Below are 20,000 nucleotides of genomic sequence, written 5' to 3'. Positions count from 1 at the left end.
AACGTGCCTACAACTTATGGCCAGCGTAGCGGAACATGTGAGTCATACGCCGGCATACGTCGTAAAATTTCAAGCATGAAAAAATTTGAGGAAAACCCAAAAGTTCAACGTTTAAAGCCAGCGTACTACCACTTATGGCAGTGTTTTTCAGCGTGGTCTTAACATATACAAAACGTACCCATAACGTATTCGACGTGTACCAGCGTTTTACACAAATTTTTCAAAAATCGGCATCAGCTGGCTAAAACGTCAAGGTGTGACTGGGCCTTTACCGAAAACGACTCCACAATTCACACACCACCTCCAATTATTTATTTATTTCCCGTAAACTATTCCACGATCCACACACCACCTTCAATTATTTATTTATTTACCGAAAACGATTCCACAATCCACACACCACCTCCAATTATTTATTTATTTACCCAAAACGATTCCCCACCCACACACCACCTCCAATTAATTATTTATTTATTTACCGAAAACGATTCCACCACCCACACACCACCTCCAATTATTTATTATTTAAAGTAGGAGTGGTGTAGGAAAGTGGGCGTGGCTTATGAAAAATATTATGTGGCTCAGGAGGTGTGGTCAAACAAGAGCATTGAGAGAAGTTTATCGGGTTTTCCGTGCGTGTGTGTGTGTGTGTGTGTGTGTGTGTGTGTGTGTGTGTGTGTGTGTGTGTGTGTGTGTGTGTGTGTGTGTGTGTGTGTGTGTGTGTGTGTGTGTGTGTGTGTGTGTGTGTGTCTGCAACGCGAGGCTCCACAGCACAAACCAGCAAACCGATTATTTTTCAAATGGTAGTCCTTGAAAAATAGGGTGTCTATTTACCGTCATTTTTTATGAGTGCCAGTTGGCAAAATACACGATAGGAAAAATCTTGCCAGGCAGAGGAACAATTGTATATGAACCAATACGTCTTGGCAATGAATCTTCGTCGGTGGATCAGTCAGAATGAAAAGCATCGTATCCAGCGCTTCGATCCTAGTGAATCCCTCGTCGCCTACCGGCTTGTTATTATTATTTTTTATTCCTAAGTATGATATCTGGTCGCAAAGCTTTGTTTTCACGTATTCAGTGAGTCCGACAGATTCTGTGCATTTCATTGAGTTCTATCAGCCTACCTCCTCCTCATCTCTATATGTACATTCTTGGGATGCACTGATTTTGGAGAAAATTTCGTGGATGTGAGGAGTTTCCTTGTTTTGATATCAAGCTTGTTGATTTCCGTTTGTGGCCAGTTTATTATTCTGCAGCCGTCTTGGAATACTGCAAGTTGGTTGATGGCTTTGATGTTGTTTCTTGTGGAAATATACGTTTTCAGGATCATCTTCGTTCCACACAACTATTCTTTGGCAATTGTTTTGTGCATTTGTTTGTGACATATTTGGGAGTCCTCTTCTACTTCAAGGTATGCTGCTTCTTTGTCGAGATCCTGTATTGTTGTACCTTGGTCGATTATTTAATTTTTTTATGTTGGCTGTTTTTGTTGATTGAGCCGATACGAATGTGTACTTGGCACACTTATCTTGACTAATTTCCATTTCAATGTCGTTGGAGTACCCTTTCACTAATTTCATTTGTTCTATCAATTTTTCATCGTTTGGTGCAGAGTTTTAGATCATCCATGTACACTCGGCGTCACCTTTCCTGTCTCTTTGGAAGTTCTCTTATTGGCCGGTAGGGTGTGTCCATGTCGCTACTTATAAATGAGGTTGCCCAGTGAGTCCAGGGCCAGACAAAACAGGAGGGGCAAAATTCTGTCACCCTGGAAGATCCCGCGACGTAGCTTCATTCCTGGTGTTTCGATGTTTCCTTCCGATTGTTGTCGTATCAATGTGATATTCCACAGCTCCATTGTTTTCTCAATCAGTTTGATTATTTTGGGTTTGATGTTGTATAGTTGCATGCATTGTATCATCCATGAATGTGGGACACTATCAAAGACTTTTTTGTGGTCTATCCAGGCTGTGGACAATTTGGTTCTTCTGGTTTTACAATTTTTGAGTATGACCTTGTTTAGTAGTAGGTGGCCTATTGCTACAAAGAATCCTCTTTTACATCCCTTCTGTTCTGCCTCTCGACCTCCTTCCTGTGTTTGGTGGTGGTACATAATTTCTGTAATGATTCCCGTCAGAAGGTTTGTATGTTGTCAGTAGACAGATTATTGGTCTATACTTGTGAGGTACTTGTGTTTCCTCTGATTTTTGGGATGAGGAAGGTGTTACCTTCTGTAAGCCATTCATCCATTACCTCCTCCCCTTGGATAAGTTCATTGAATGCTCAAGCATAGTGATTGTGGAGAGCAATCCAGTTGCTTCAGCTAGAAATTTGGAATTCCATCCAGGGTTGGGCTTTTAAAGTTTTGCATTTTTTGCTGGTTGTTTTTTTCAATATTTTTTTTTCTTCATATATTATCACTGGGAGCATTTATTTTAGGTGTTGCTTTTGTTTTCCGATTTTGGGATCCAACACTTCCTTATTAGGTTATTTTGGGTCTTAATAGATTGCTTTCCAAAAGTTTTGAAGTCTATCCTTTTCGTGGGGACTTGTTACATCTTGCTTTTGTTTCCTTAGTTCACGGTAGAATCTCTTCGGGTTGTTTTCAAGCAACTGGTTTTGTTTTCTGCCTTTTGTTACGGATCAGTAATATATACCACATGTTTGGAAATGTTGATAAGGTATATACTGTGGAAAAGGCAACTTAAATTAAGTAAGTGTGTGGTTACTGTGTGAAAAGACACTCGTGCAGACAGCTGCATGCAGAGTTGGTGTTCGGTCGAGTTGGTGTTCGGCAGAGTACAGGAATGTCAGTGATACTCGCGGAAAGTGCGAGTCCGGCGAGGGTGTCACCTCGACCGAGGCGGGTCAGAGTGCGGCCGCGGTACTTGGAGGATTATGAGTGTTGATGGGTTTCAGATGGTCATTTTGTGATTATCCGTTCATTATGTGACGGGTCATTTTACGAGGGGAGGAGTGTGCTGTGTCACGTGATTGGGTTTTCGTATATCATGCCTCGCCCGCTAGGGGTGGGAAGAGTGTGCTTCTGGTCGTGCAATAAAGCGGAGTAGATGCTGGCCCGCATGCTTCTTGCGTCCCACCGCACCTGGTACACTCTAAATAGCATATTACGAGACTCAGGATTCGTCACTCCTTGGGTGTCATTTTCCTGGTCTCTGTTTATGCTCCGACTGAGGTGAGTGATCTCACTGTGAAGGAGGCATTCTATGCCACGCTCGAGTCTGTGGTTCATCAGTGCCCCAGGAGAAATACTCTTCTTGTCTTGGGGGATTTCAATGCATCAACTGGCACTGATAGGGATGGTTATGAGATATGTGTTGGTCCCCATGGGTCTGAAATTGTGAACCGGAATCACACGAAGTTCCTTTACTTTGCAGGGTCTACAGGAGTGCTCAGTTCCTTAATACCGACCACAGGCTTGTTGTTGCAACTCTGAAGTTGCAGCTTAAATCCGGGAAATGGTACCATCCCAGCTTTGGCTCGATGTTGGCAAGCTCAAGGATAAGAGGGTAGCTGAGGAGTTTGCGAACAGGTTGAATGGGGAGTTGGGGGAGTCTGGTTGCTTTGGGAAATCCTGGAGAGCTGTGAAGTGCTTTTTAGACTACCATCCATGATGTTGTCGGTGGATGTTTTGGAACTCACCGAAGGGTGAAGAATTTTGTGTGTCAAGCGAGATTGAATACCATTGACCAGAGTCGCAAGGCCAGGCCTAATGGCAGAGCTGAGCTGTTCAGGGAGTTGAGGCGTAAAGCTGTACGAGTGCTGAGGGCAGACAAGCAAGACTTTGAGCGGTTGTACCAGGCTGACACATCAGCTGTTGAGTTGGATGTCAGGGGTGTTACTGTCCCTATTGCTAACCCTCCAATTAACTGTGATCCACCTTCGTTTGTGGAAACAGACTGCGGTGAACCGGTTTAAATGGGGTAAAGCTCCTAGGATCTGTGGCATCCATGTTGAACTTCTCAAGACTGGTGTAAATGCTGTACTCATGTCGTTGCATGCAGTTCTGTGCTCTGCCTGGAACACAGACGTCATCCCAACTGATTGGAAGAGGGGCATTGTTATCCCTTTCTGGAAATGGAATGATGATCACCAACACTGCACAACTATTGAAGGGTGACTTTGCTTGAATAATTATTGATAGGGTTCGCCACCATCTGCTTGAGCACCAGTGCCCAGAGCTGTCAGACTTTACACCAAAGAGATCAATGATTGACCGTATCCTTGCTCTTCGGGTCCTCACCGAACGCAGATGAGAGTTTCGGCAGGGGCTGCTTTCAGCCTATGTTGATCTCTGTAAAGTGTTTGATTCAGTGAATCGGGATGCTCTCTGCAGAATTCTTGGTCGACGTGTGGTCCCACCAAAACTGATCAATCTGATGTCTAAACTATACTCTAGTACTGAGAGTGCTGTGAGATGTGGTGATACCATCTCTGACTTATTTCCAGTTGTTACTGGAGTTTGTCAGGGGTGTGGACTGGCCCCCACACTTTTCAGCACTTCTGTGGACTGGATTCTGGGGAGGATGTCAGAGAGATCAGTCACCAGTGCATTGTTTGGGAATGTCAAGATCTCTGACCTTGACTTCGCAGGCGATGCAGTCACCTTTGCGGAGACTGGATATCCTTTTGCGGGCCCTCGAAGTGCTGAATGAGAAGTCGGAGCCACTGGGATTATGGCTTTCCTGGGTCAAAACTAAGATACAGGCTTTCAATGACATATCGGATGCTGCCGTCTTGTCAATACCTGTTTGTGGCGTGAATGTTGAGGTCACGGAGAGATTCACTTACCTTGGCAGTGATATTCATGTCTCCGCTGGATGTGAGCCAGAGGTCATTTGACGTCTGGGTCATGCCTGGGAAGTCATGGAGTCACTGAATCATGAGGTGTGGTGCTGTTGGTACCTGTGCAGGAGGACGAAAGTCCGAGTCTTCAGGACCTTGATACTTCCAGTCTTGCTCTGTGGTTGTGAGACTTGGATTCTGACCAGGGATCTATGATGGAGACTTAATTCCTTTGGTACCAGGTCTCCAGAGAATCCTTGGTTATCGCTGGTCAGACTTTGTTTCCAACGAGCGTTTGCTGAGAGACTCAAATTATATTTGTTACCTGCATAGTCCGTGAGCATCAGCTGCGGCTGTATCGACGTGTGGTTCTTTTTCCTGATGTTGATCCTGCTCACCAGATTCTCAGCGAGAGAGCCTCGTGAGTGGAGGAGGCAAATGGAGCTGCCCACGCGCCTCATGGTTGCAGCAGGTTGATCAGCATCTCAAGGAGATGGGGATGGGCCAGGCATCTGTCCTTGGGATGGCCAGATGGAGGCCCCTGGAGTACCGGCAGAAAGTGGACACAGTGACGTGCTGCTCCAGCGCATGTTCCCATACCTGACCTGACCTCGTTACACCTTTGATGACCCGAAAACCTCCAAGACCCTTTGGATCCTCCTAAATCCTTTTGATCCTCCTGGACCCTTCAACTTCAGACCTTTTCTACCCTTGATACCTTCAGATCTTTCAATATCCTGGAGATGTCTTTGATCTCTCGACCCTTTTTAGATGCTTTATGACCATTTGGACCCCTTCAGACAATTCCCACCATTTAGACCCCTTTGACCTTTGAGGACCCTTTAAACCCTTTTGAGTGTTTAAACTATTTTGAGCCTTGAGACCCATTCAGACCCCTTATGACCATTCGATCTTTGGATAATTTGACCTTATGACCATTCGATCTTTGGACCATTTGACCTTATGACCATTCCATCTTTGGACCATTTGACCTTATGACCATTCCATCTTTAGACCATTTGACCTTATGACCATTCCATCTTTGACCTTTACACATTTACAACTGGACCATTTTGACCATTCCTTTTCAATCAATCACCTTTCATTTAGTACATGCTTCCATTTATTTGCCACACAAAATAAGTCCCGATGAGGGTCTGCAATCTCTGATTGCTCTTTCTTGTTGTATAGATGTAAGTAAGCTGAAACTTGCCTATTTTGAATTTTTCAATAAACACTTGCCTGTATTGAACATGGAATTGCATTTGCGGTGGTTGATTTGAACAAGTTATGTTGCGCCTGTTTAGAAAGAAAAAGAGAATTCTGTTTGGCTCGAAGAAAAGATCCATCAGCTTGAGAGTAGTTTGAATGATGAGAAACGAACAATACAAGAGCTGATGGAACAGATGGCACATGAACAGGCTGATGCACAGGTACGTGACCCCCCCCCCCCCCCCCGTTCCACAGCATGTTGCTGCATGCCATCAGGATGGCTGTGTTCTACCTCATAACCTATTTATTGCTATAGTTATTCTTTCGAGAACATTTGGAAGTGGTAAGAATGAATACACATGGCCAAATCCAAATTGGACTGAAAAGGTGAACTTGTATTTTATTTCTTGAAATGGAACTTGTAATGAAACTCCTACAGCTCAAATAGCTTTTGTCAATGCTTTTCGCTGACAATATGCAGGATTAGTTGTAGTTGCATAATCTCAGCTTGTGTGAATTTTTTTTTCTTGTGGGCTGATCAAGGGCACTGTGATTTTTTTTTTCCATGTCCCCCCCCCCCATATAATGTGAATTATTTCAAAATATGATGCACTTTTTGAGGGGTGTGGTTGATATTGTGTAAGAAGTTGAACAGTAAACTAGAGTTCTTATGTTGATTTTCATAATTAATGAGCAACAACAGCAACAACAACAAATGCTTTATGACCATTTCCCCCTTTTGCAGTAGACTGAAATAATCATGAAAATAGCAAGTCCACCCCCCCTCCCCACCACCCCCATTTTAAGCATTGAAAAAGCTTTTGGACTGTGTATGACTGTGTATGTGTAAAAATGTATGCACTGCTAACATAACGTTTGGATATTTAGAATGCAATTTAGTCACACCGGACTGTAGCAAAGGAGTTACAGCATCATCTTTGATTCTGGGAGTGGAGGTTCGTGGTTCGATGCCGACCCAAGCAGAGTCGTACCAATGATTTTAAAAATCATACCAATGCTTTAAAAAAGGATACGTGCTGTAACTGCATCGCTTGATGGTCCTCATTTGGAGGATGGAGTACGAATAAACCCCACAGGTCGGCACTGTAATGTCGTGGCAGAGGTGCGAGCAGGCAGACACGAGCTGGAGGATAGCATAACCCCGCTTTATTGCCTCGAGCGAGAGTGTGGGCGTACGATGCCCGTAACCTCCGCTTTATTACGTACTCGACGCACTCTACAGGCACACGACCTACAGGACACTGCTAATGACAGTACATGCTGCTCCTGACGCTACTGGTGCTTCAAATCCCTAGTGGGCGAGTCGTGACATATGAAGCCACCACCACGTGACCACCACCACCACGTGACCACCACCAACAGTGACTCCAGGCTCCGCCCATATAGAACACTCCTCCCCCCTAAAAGTATGATTACAAAATGACAAAAATAAAAAATCATTGGCACTACAACACAGAAAGCAACCAGAGCCAAAATGGCATTTAGCAAACGCACTGGCACCATGATACAAAAAAAAAAGCAACTGGTGAAAAAGAAAAAAAACACCATGACAATATGACACAAAGAAGCAAAGAGGAACAAAATGACATCAATCATGTAAAATCCCCCAAGTACCACATCGCTCGATCCAACCCTGGGGTGATTGTCGGGCTGTGGATCACCCAGACGAGACGGCACAAAAGAAAACGTACTTCATCTGCACAACCTGTTACAATAATGCCGTTGTCATAATCTGGCCCATAATTCAGCCCTCTATCCCTATCACAACATATATCGTGTTGGCGCGAGTGAGTTGAAACCCAAATGCAGTGGACAAGTGCTCGAGCACTGAGTTGCACGACAAACCCAATGATGTCTGCAGACCACAATAACCATGGCCGTTTTAAAGATATAAAGAAGCAAGTTAGGGAGCACAGTATCACCATGCAGCAGAAGGGCCCCCAGGCGGCCCATGCTTACATGCCATCCGGCGAGGTCGCGGTGACACGCTGAAACGAACCTCCCGCGCCCCCGGCCGCCAAGCTTGCTCGTCCCCCACGGACAGAAACAGGTAAACGCGCTGAGTACGCCAGACATGAGGGCGCCGTCGCTGGCATGGAGCAGCGGGGAGGGCGGCCTTGGGAAGATAACGGCCCGGCCCCCGTGAGAGTAACGGGAGGGGTGACGCTGAACAGCGCCGGAGTCCCACGCAAGTCGAACCAGGCAATTAGCCGGCTCTATTACCAGCCATCCTACACCAAAACCACGCATCAAATCCAGTCGAGATCTCCATGCACGTCCACACGGACGATCAGCGTACACTGCATGCACAGCAATGTCATAAAGCAGCAAGAACATCGTCTGCGCAGATGCAAACTTCCCTTCACATACAGCGCGTTCCCCCAGTATAATTCCCACACATGAGAGGGCAGCGAACCGCGGACTGTCCTCGAAGCCGGAGATCAGAAAGACCTCTTTATTCGCAACGATTGTCCGCAAGTTCTTCACATCATATTGATCATATCGATCATCATATTGATTGATCCCAACCAAACACATTATGCTCACACGCGGACTGTCGACATTTGCTTTAATAATGCCATGCTGAATCACTCGTGCTGCGAGAATCAAACACACAACAATTAACAATTTATGAACCACGCTGCGCGCACGCCTCTTGGTTGTCACGACGTTGAGGCGACTTGCGTGCCGGTCCCCATCTGAACGTCGCAGAGGCCACCGTCGATGGTCGCGTTCCGCGAACTTCTTGAATGCGACCGCCTCGCTCCAATCCCCCGTTGAAATCGCCTGCACGACACGGGTGTGCACTGTATCATGAGCGTAGCGCAAGCGCGAGAGTCCGTCGCAGCTGGCATGGCCCCCGTTGCTCCGGAACCGTATATCGTAGTTGCAGGAAGCAATGACCGGAAACCCATGTTGCATCGTCGCGGCTCCTGCCGCTGGAACCTCGCCCTCGGGTCTCGAGGGAGGCCCGGGCCCAAACGGAGGTACGGGCCCCGAAGGAGACACAGGTGCACTTGGAGGTACGAACTCCGAAACAGGAACCTCCTCCTCCTCCCCCCGCCGAAACTCTAATTGGCCCAGCACGGGGCGTCCAAGGCCACTGGCCGGTGCCATCCAGTCTAGCCTGAGGCAAGCCAGCCAGTCCCAGCCCAAAAGGCGGGCCCTCCCCTCGCACTACGAACCGCGAGAGCGCGACCCGCTGACCTTGATGGGCGACCAAGACGTGTGCCCTGCCAACCGCTGGTAGCGCTTCACCGGTATACGTGTGCAATGCGAGGGTAGACCTGAAAAGAAGTAGACCAGGGAGTGCACGAGCGGTGTGCTCCTTTATGATCGACACTGCCGCTCCGGTCTCAACTTGAACCACGATCGGTGCCCCGATCACCTCGACCTCCACTGTCATTGGTCTTGTCACCTTCGGACCAATTGAAAACAGGCTCAACATCGGCCGCATCTCCTGCTCCGGGCCGCCGGGATCACTATGCCCCGGCTGCAGGACTCGACCCGGGGCGTAAAAGTGTACGCCATGCACAAAACACCATACCGGCAGTAGGTCACTACCCGGGACATTGGGGTCGCGTCGCACACTGCCATCCATGACCGTTATGATGGCCAAAGACACTCGGCACACACACCATAGATGTCCCTGAGTGTTCAGACCGCCGTCCGACTGACTGCGTTGCAACGTTCGGTCACGAGCCACATCGAAGACTGTGCATGCGGCCGTGGGCGCTTGGTACACCGCGCAGACCTTCGGATCACCTGCCGTGCTCTGGCCATCGAGGCTGCGGACATCTCTCAGAGTCTGTGCGCCGTCCGACGCCGCGTCTGAGGTGAATGTAATGTCCTCGTCCTTTAGCCGTGGCATTGCAGAAACCATTCCCGAGGCTTGCAAATCAGAAATAAAACGATCTCCGAGCCGTCCTGCCGTTCACTCGACGTGAATTTGCAGGCGCCGGCGAGATGCCTCACCCGTGCGGCGAAAACTCGCGATGTGCTTCCCTGGGCTCCTCGCCAGGTGGTCGAACTCGAACCGCGCTAGCTGTGTTGATTTTCCCGGCGCTCCGTGCGCCCTACAATCCAATTGCTCTGGCAAACGACTCAAAGTCAACACCGAGAAAAACCAGGCACCCTGCACACGTCGATCCGAAACAGTCTCGTCGTCAAACTGTAATGTCGTGGCAGAGGTGCTAGCAGGCAGACACGAGCCGGAGGATAGCACAACCCCGCTTTATTGCCTCGAGCGAGAGTGTGGGCGTACGATGCCCGTAACCTCCGCTTTATTACGTACTCGACGCACTCTACAGGCACACGACCTACAGGACACTGCTAATGACAGTACATGCTGCTCCTGACGCTACTGGTGCTGCAAATCCCCCGTGGGCGAGTAGTGACATATGAAGCCACCACCACGTGACCACCACCAAACGTGACTCCGGGCTCCGCCCATACACGACAGGCACCACATGAAGCGGAAATTCCTCGTTACTTTCCCCAATGACTGCAGAGAGAAAAGCGGCATCACGAAGATGGCGTCTCCAGTACCAAAAGTGCTCTGGGAAGTTCTGTCAGGTCAGGCGGTGTGGGAGCATGTGCCAGAATAGCGCGTCGCTGCTTCCACTTTCCGCCGGTACTCCAGGGGCCTCCGTCTGGCCATTCCCCAGGCAGATGCCAGGCCCATCCCCATCTCCTTGAAATGATGGTCAACCTGCTGCAACCACGAGGCACGTGGTCGGCCCACTGGCCTCCTCCACTCATGGGACTCCCTCGCAGAGAGAATCTGGTGAGCAGGATCAGCGTCAGGAAAACGAGCCACATGTCCATACAGTCGCAACTGATGCTCACGGACTATGCAGGAAACAAATCTCATCCGAGTCTCTCTCAGCAACCGCTTGTTGGACACAAAATCCAACCAGCGATAGCCAAGGATTCTCCGAAGAGACCTGGTACCAAAGGAATTAAGTCTCCGTCTCAGATCCTTGGTCAGAGTCCAAGTCTCGCATCCATAGAGCAAGACTGGAAGTACCAAGGTCCTGAAGACTCGGACTTTCGTCCTCCGGCACAGGTACCGGCAGCGCCACACCCCATGATCCAGTGAATCCATGACTCCCCAGGCCCGACCCGGACGTCTATTGACCTCTGACTCGCAGCCAGCAGAGACATGAATATCACTGCCAAGGTAAGTGAATCTCTCCACGACCTCAACATCCTCACCACAAACAGACAGACAGGACAGCAGCATCCAAGATTCTGTCACTCCATTCAACCTCAGAGGCTGCTCGAATTTTAGTCCAGTGTGGTCATGTTTTTTTCAGCTCCTCCATGAGCCTTAGATCATGTTTGTTTGTTTTTTGTTTAATACAGAGTGTAAGCTTGTGGAGGAGCGAGCTAGAAAATATAACTGATCAGGACAAAACAGAACAAAATGAACAGCAGAAGGAGAGGGGGAAACAGCTGGGTTGACAGACAAAATAGAGAGAGACCTGGAAGATAAGGGATAGGAGGAAGAATGAGGATGAGGAGGACAAAGGGGATGGACAAGATTGATACAGAAGCAAACTTCCAGGAAGAAAGACAGAAAAGTTGGAAAGAAGTGGGCTTGGGGAGAGTTCACGGGGGTGGAAAATATAATAGTTTTGGATGGGGGATGTCCTGAGATGTTGATGACTGGCTGTCTTGAAAACCTGGATGGAAGAACAACATTTTAGAGAATGTGGAAGGTGATTCCATTGGCAGAAGAAAAGGGGAACGAAAGAATGGAGGTCGGCAGTGATTCTGCATTTGAGGAGTCTCACCAAATGGGGGATACTGGTGGACTACATGCATCCTGCAGAAGCCTATGAGGAACAAAGCATGGAAGGAGGTGGTAGAATACGGAGACCACCAACTTGTATCCGATATGAAATTGATAGGCCCTCAGATTCATCACAGGAGATTCCAATGAAATTGAAAGCTTTGGTTTCCACAGCGTCAAGTTGAGCAAGATGGGAGGCAAGGGCACCATCCCAGAGGGGAGAACAGAACTCCATTAAGCTGATGAAGGCTTTGTAGGTGGATAAGAGTTCAGGTGTGCCAAGGAAGGACTTTGCACGACAGAGGATGCTCAGTTGGCGACTGGCTCTGGAGGCCAACTTTGTAAGGTGGTTTTCCCAAGAAAGATCATGGCTGATTGTGAAACCCAGGAATTTGAGTGATAACTTCTTCAAGAGGAATGTTAATAATGTACATAGGTTTTTTTTCCAGATGTCCCTTACGGAGAGTGACAGTGAGTGTGAGATTTCTCAGGATTGAAAGACATATTCCAAGTGTTTGACCAGCTCTTGATTCTATCAAGATTGGCAGAGAGGGAAGAGACTGCTGCCTACCTATCTGAAGGATGAGGGATGTTACATCAGAGGGTGGAGTCATCAGCAAAGAGATAGAGTATTTTTCAGTAAGTCAGAGAGATTGTTGATGTTGATCAAGAATAAGACTGGGTTGAGAACACTACCTTGGGGAACTCCAGCCTTGATGGAGGGAGGAGATGAAAGGATTCCTTTGAGAGACACACGTTGACTACGAGGGTAGAGGAAGTCAGTAAGCCATGTGTGGAGTTTGCCCTTGATGCCATAGACATAGAGTTTGGAGAGCAGGGCAGGGTGCCAGACTATTGAATGCTTGAGGTATGTTTGAAGAGAAGGCCCTGATCTCATGTGTTCCATTAAGGTCTCCTTCCATTGTTGGGAGAGCAAAGCAGCATTTCCAAGGTAGAGTGAGTGACATTGTCTGAATCCGAACTGATGGTCAGACATGATGCTGTTGGAGAAGAGGAAGGATTTAATATCCACTGTTATGGATTTGATGAATTTTGGGATGATGGGAACGATGCTGAATACATCTGTAGTTAAATTGCTTTTTTGTTGTTGTTGTTTTTTTTGTGTTGTATATCCATGCATACCTTCCCTTTTCGTTCAGAAGCATGCGTTCGTTATCCATGTGCTTCAGCCTTTGGGCTAAAGTGCATACGTGTACTCATTTGACGAGCTTTGTTGGACCATGTACTTTTGCCGTGGAACTGAGGTGCATGTCCTCAGCTTTGTTACAATGTTCGACTTGAAAGAGAAAAATTTTGTTTTCCAATTCACCTGCTATTGATTATCCAGAGGCAGCTGTTTTTTAAAATCAATTTCGATTTTGATTCTGCAATTTTTATTTGCGTTTGCTGGATAACAATGATAAAAGTCTGTCTTGACTGACATTTTATTTGTTTGATCCATAGATGCGGTATGATCAGAAAACTTGTGAAGTCAAACAGCTGCAGCATCAACTAGAGAAGCTGAAGAAAGACAAAGATGTAAGAATAAAGCTACTGTCGTTTTTGTTTGTTTGTTTGTTTGTTTTTGGCCATTTATGTGTAATGCAGTTATATTGTAATGTTTTTGATAATCGTATAATGCCTTGTCTTTCAGGAGGATAAAGAAACAAATGTCCAGTTAGCGATGGAACTTATGACTCGAAAAAATTCCTCGAATAGGCTGGAAAATGAAACTGCATCATTGAAGGTGGGGTAATTAAAATATTTTAAGAATAGGAAATTTCTGCAGTGTTTTCTGAATTTTTTTTTTGTGTATGAGGTCTGGTCTCATGGAAGAGCAAGAACACAACAGATCAGGATTCAATAGAGCAAAAGGAACAGTAGAGAGGGGTGGGGGTTGGTGGGAGGGGGGGTATTAGTGTTGAAGGAGTACAACAGCAGTACTCCAACAGCAGTATCGAAGGAAGACATGCAGGGAGACTTGGACATCAGAACAAGAAATGTGTCAAAACCAAGACCTTTTCCTCGCCGACTGTCGGAGGAGTAGGCTTGAGCTCCATTATAACAAATTCCACAATACAACGTAAAAAGGTACAATTTAACGTGGAAAATTAGATGAAAACAAACCGTAACACAGGGACGAAAATATAACAGAAAAAAGCCCTACGGGTCCAATTCGGAAAACTTAGCTTTCATTTATGTGGAGCAGTATTGCAGATTGCAGATTTAACCTCTACGTGGAGCAATCCTGAGCCGGAAATCCACTTGAGTTGTATGAGAGATGCATCTGTACCAGGGGTCCCCAAATAGTTTAGGTCATGGGCCAGAACCAAAATTCACTCGCATCTCACGGGCCACACAACCAAAGACATTTTAACCAAGAAAATGAGCAATCAGAGATTGTAGATCCTCACCAGGACTTGTTTTGTGTGGTTTGTGTACTGGTGTTTTATGTAATTAATGATAGGCATAATTAGAACTGCCACTTTATAACTGCTGGCAGTGATGGCCGGGTACAAAGACGTCTCGCTTTGATGCAACCCTGCTTTGATCGGACACTTGACCCTGACCCATGGCATTTATTATTAAATTGAATTTAGAATGGGATTCAAATTTATTGAATTCAAATCAAATGGAAGACAAAATTGATGCAGTCCTGCATTGATTGGAGTAATCAGAAGGAACGCAAGCAAGCAAAAACCAAAGATGAAGTCGTCAGGAGAAACCTGGATAGGATTCGCATTTCATCTGCTACTCCACGACCCTCAAATCCATCCAGGCACAGCCAAGGTGAGCCTTATTCAAAAAATAAAAAAAAATCAACAAAAACCACATCAAAAAAAACTAGATCATTCTGGCTGCCAGACCATTCGTCTGATCAGGTTGACATTTAAAATAAAACCTATATTTCCCATCAGTCCTAGATCATAATTGTGAAATTTCACATCGATCGATGAGGCAGTTCAAGAGAAATATATATATATATATATATTTTTACATTTTTTTCAATCAAATATGCCTGCCAGACCATGTGACTGATCAATTATTCATGAACACCTTGGTATCCGCAAGGTTTGAGGAACATGTTTGTGAAGTTTCTCGTCGTTCTGTCCATCTGGTCTGTAGAAGATGATTTTTATAGGTTTTCGGGTAAATCCAATATGGCTGCCAAACCATGTGACCAATGAAATCATAGTTGTGAATGTTTTGTTCCTCCTGGATTGGCGGTCATACCTGTAAAGTTTTGCCTTGATCTGTTCAGCCATTTCAGAGAAGATTTTGAAGGTAGTTTTTTTGTTTGTTTGTTATCCCACCCCCCCCCCCCCCTCCACCGGAGGGAGGGAGCGGGATATTGTAATCGTCCGGTTTGTTTGTCTGTTTGTTTGTCTGTCTGTCTGTTAGCAACTTTACGGCAAAACGGCTTTAGCAAATACTATCAAATTTAATCCACAGGTGGGCAATGAACCTTAGACGACCCCATTAACTTTTGGATCCAATTGGATCGAAGGTCAAGGTCACAAAAAGATCAAAATCGTTTTTCGCTCATAACTTCGTCAAAAATGATTTGATTTACTTCAAACTAAGCTTAGCGTGAACCTTATTCTATTTGTCACTTATAATCCTACCCATTCCTACAGTAAAAAATGCATATTTGTGAAGATCGGTAGGGTCTGAAGTTTTTGGGGTCATGGTCATGGTTCAAAATTACAAATTTTCCATTAAAACTAAAACATGGTTATGAAAATACAACTTTATGGGAAAACAGCTGGCTCAAACAGTGTCAAATTGTATCCACAGGTGGGTAATGAACCTCAGACGACCCCATTAACTTTTGGGTCCAATTAGGTCAAAAGTCAAGGTCGTGTCACGAAAAGGTCAAAATCGTTTTTCGCTCATAACTTCGTCAAAAATGGTTTAATTGACTTCAAACTAAGACTAAAATATTCCTTATTCTATTCCTTATAATCAACATTCAGGTTAAGGATGTATCAAATTTAAATTTGATCCCCAAAATAACTTTATGCCTTAAATGGGTGGGATTTGTTGTGCCTGGCACCACTTGTTTTTTTTTGAAATGATATGGCTGCCAAACCCCGTGACTGATGACGTCATCAATTTTTTTTTTTCTGTTGGCCAGTTTATCCCGAGACGATCCACAAAAAATTTCACATTGATCGGATGTTGCATTCTCCATACGCAATTATGACGTCATAACGAAGACACCTCTGACATTAAAAAAAATCACACTTATTCCCCCATTTGGACTACTTGGCATGTGTAACGTTTAATTTTCTTCCTTGGTGCGGTTTCGGAGATAGAGGTTCAAAGTTTTTCCTTTTTTCCAACATGGCTGCCGCATCATATGACCTATGGTGGCATGATTATCAAGAAAACATTGTGCACGAATAATTGCTTCTATGGTGAAATTTTCATGTCTTCAATCTGACCGGTTGCAGAGAAAAACATGAAAGTTCTGTGCGAACAAATGAACAAGCAAACAGACAACTGGACCCAAAATGCAATACCCTCTCCTCTGACGTGTGTAACACGAAAGAGCAATCAAAAATTGCAGACCCTCGCCAGGACTTGTTTTGTGTGGTAAATAAATGGAAGAATGTATTAAATGAAAGGTCATTGATTGCAAATTAAAGTTCTAAATGGTCTAGTTGTAAATGTCTGAAGGTCTCAAGGTTGAAAGGTCGAAATGAGTCGAAAGGGTCAAGAGCATCTTCAAAGGTCGAAGGGGTCCAAAGAGTGTAATTTAAGGTGTTGAGGGTCGGAATTGTTTGAAGGGGTCTCAAGGGTCTTAAAACATCTAAAAAGTGTCTCAAGGTCAAAGGGATTTACAGGGTATTGAATGGTGTGAAGGTCTAAACTCTAAAGAGTGGAAAAGGTGTGAAGTCGAAAGGTCTTTGGGGTTCTCAAGGGTCTTGGAGGATCAAAAGGGTCTTAGGTGTCTGAAAGGGTGTTTGGGTTCAAAAGGATCTTAAGGGTCCTGGAGGGCATAAAGAGCCCTTGGGGTCTTTAAGGGTGTTTGCATCAAAATTGTCTGAGGGTTCTCAAGAGTAATGTAACTACTACACATGCTCACGTTCTGTGCAGACAAACAAACGACGCAAATGCAATCCCCTCTCCTCTGGCAAGGGTATCAAGACACCATCAAGAAGGTACCTCTGGCAAGGTACCTTCTGTGGACACCACCACTTAAAAATGTTCTCGCATAAAAGTTTATCTATTTGCTCCCCATCAACGCTAACATTCTTCTCAGGAAATAAGTGTCATGAAGCATTATTATTAGAGTAACAACTGAATATAATTGATAGACAACAGTACCTTCCAGCCACCAAGTCACTTCACCATGCTGCCTACATGGGGAGATAGAGTCGAAGACATGCTTCTATCTTTCTTCGTAACAAGATGAGCACTGGGGAACATGGCCATGGGTGGTGGAGATTGGAGGGGGAGTGGGGTGGTGGGGGGTGTGAGGCAGAGTACGTGCATGCCAACAATATTTGAAATTTAGGCGTGCAATATGGCATCAAATCTTGCCTATATCAGCTTGTTGCATCGTTGGACATCATATGCATAAAAGTTCAAAATTTTGATAAATATAGCTGAACAGAGCACCATGTTTCTAGGAAAGTCAGTTAATGCAAATGGACTATTTTGGTATGTGTAAGTTGGGTACCTATATGAAGAGGTGCATGTATTTACCAACTTAAAGTCTATGAATGAGTTCCGTAATATTAAATCAAATTAATAATATATAATATCAATGAAATTAGTCCAATACAGAAAACAAAAAAGACACACAAACACACACACACACACACACACACACACACAAACACAAACACAAACACAAACACAAACACAAACACAAACACAAACACAAACACACACAATCAAGCCAGCCGCGTTAATCACCTCCTGCATTAATCCTTTACGGTGTTTATCATTTCTCAAGTTGGTCTGAATGGATAAATGCCAGAAGTCATTAACACATAATTAGGGGCAGATGGAAAAGAAGAACATAAGACAGATAAACTCAGGAATAAGTTAGTTAAATTATCTCCATGCGATTAATAGGGGATTAGGATTAGCTCCACTATCTGGACCCATAGAAGGTCAGGGTGATAAAAATCGGAGAGGAGAAACTAGGAGCCGATCAAGGCTCTTGAGCAGAAAGCCACGCCTCACCCATCCGGAGCCACGTGCCTCTCTCCTCGTCCATGGCAGCCCATTCCTCACAAGAGTGGCCAGGATTTCCCACCTGCAGAACTCGTCGGTTTTGTCAGGAATTCTTTGTCTTTTCAAAACCCCTCTGTTTTCTTTATCATGGTACAAATGTGGACCCAGATACGGCATTAGATAATTAAGGCATCCTGTTTGTTTGACACGTACATGGGCACGTATGTTCAGTCGTGAGTTAAGGGGTTTGTTTTATTGTTGATTATTGTGTATTGCTTCTTTTGTTTCCTTACCCTACCCCTCTCCCATTTCCCTCCCATCTTCCCCTGTGCAATCATTTCTTCCTCATTAAATATACCTGGTCTCAGGGATGAATTCTGGCTGTGGTGGCTGCTTCACTCGGTGGTTTGGCAGACCCATTATAGGAAATAATTGATTGCAGTCTCTACACCACTTAAAAGACCGCATCAGATGACTTGGGTTTCTCGGCCTAAATTTGATCCAGACATGTGATGCCTATCGGCTCAACACTGGGCTGCATTGGGACTCCCAATCTGCACGGTAACGTGGCCTTCAGGCACAGATCTGGCAGGGAAGTCTCGAAGCGGTCAACTGTTTTGGTCGCTTTTGCACTACATGCTGGATTTGAACCAAGTCACTGGAACGGTACCGACAGCTGTATGTAAAGATATGCATCTAACATTTTAATATGTGAAGATACTTCACTTCCATCATTAACCTCTTGAGAGAAATGGATTTGAAGTATGAAAGCCATGGAAAACAGTGCATTGACAATCGCTTCAAGAGACTGAAAACTAAGGATAAAGTGGTGGAAATAAAACAGACTTTCAAAGCAACTAATTGCAAATTTTCAGGGAACTGATACTTTTATTTCATTTTGTCTGCTCATCATTCAAATGATATTTCATGCAACCACAACATTCCCATAAAATGAGACCTTTGTTAGTAAGGTGAAAGGGGAGAACACCACCCCACCTGCCTACCTCACTCCACCCGCTCACCCCACCCGCTCACACTTGTTTGTTGATATTTTCTTGTTAATGGGTAGAATCTGCTCACTTGTTGAATTGAGAGTTTAAATCTGTGTTTTTCCAACTTCAGCGATGACTGCGAAAACTTTGATCTTTTACAGAATTTTCCTCTTCTTTCAAAAAAAACAAACAAAAACATTTTGTTTTAAAAATTTCAAATTGCACTACTCATGTCTGATATTTACACTTATCCTTTGCCAATGTGGGTATGTTGCATGTGTTTTACAAGTGTTTAGATTTTTTTATTATTATTATTATTTAATCTACCAAGTTTTGTCAGAGTTTTAAGTTTGTTTTTTTTTAAGACGAGTTTTCTCAGAAAATTCCTATTACGTTAGTTGTATTTCTTGATCATGCAAATTTGTTGTAAAATTAGAAATCGTTTTTCTGATATTTATTTGTGTGTTGTTTTGTTGTTGTTTTTTTGTTTCTGACATTTATTTGTGTGTTATTATTAAAAAAAAAAAATTGTGGCAGTGCTGATTGTACAAATCCATTTGTGCTCAGAAACCACATTTTGCTTTGCAATTTGCAAACCTATCATTATCAGTCATCTGTTCAGAGAACCCTCGAGCATCTCTTTGGGCATTGCCATAGTTCAGGATTTAAATGTTATCCAACCTGGAATAGTCATCTCCATCTCTGCTGGACGCCTGGCAGTATCCCTGCGGCACAGTCGCCACTTGCAAGGCAAAGACACAATTCATTTGCCTGTTACGGCACTAACAGCCCGCGCTTCTCGCCGGTGAATAATTAGATTCCAAGTTTCAATTTGTTTGCCATTTTCCTGCCACCGAGCTGATAGACGGCAGTGTTTGCCGAGTAATCTCTCACTGAGCGCAGCATCAATTTCACTCTGCCTTATTACGCCGGCTTCAGCATGTGGCCTTCCATTATGCCAGACCGAAATATGAAGG

At 44.9% G+C, this 20,000-nt stretch overlaps 1 protein-coding gene across 6 annotated transcripts in view; it reads left to right on the top strand.

Annotated features, from left to right (window-relative positions):
* Window positions 1–20,000, top strand: part of TAX1BP1 (Tax1 binding protein 1) — a 248,109-nt gene that overhangs the window by 173,594 nt on the left and 54,515 nt on the right. For all 6 annotated transcript variants that reach the window (XM_085876996.1, XM_085876995.1, XM_085876993.1 and 3 more), the window contains 3 exons: window positions 6,117–6,242; window positions 13,304–13,378; window positions 13,494–13,586. In XM_085876996.1, coding sequence (XP_085733122.1) covers window positions 6,117–6,242; window positions 13,304–13,378; window positions 13,494–13,586 — 294 coding nt within the window. The remainder of the gene's footprint in view (window positions 1–6,116; window positions 6,243–13,303; window positions 13,379–13,493; window positions 13,587–20,000) is intronic.

Source organism: Eptatretus burgeri, chromosome 4 (assembly GCF_056783735.1).
Source record: "Eptatretus burgeri isolate ZD-2024b chromosome 4, Ebu_testis_v1, whole genome shotgun sequence".
In the NCBI taxonomy this organism is placed as follows: domain Eukaryota; kingdom Metazoa; phylum Chordata; class Myxini; order Myxiniformes; family Myxinidae; genus Eptatretus; species Eptatretus burgeri.
The sequence above is the reverse complement of the archived record's forward strand: the minus strand, read 5'-3'. Positions and strand labels throughout refer to the sequence as shown.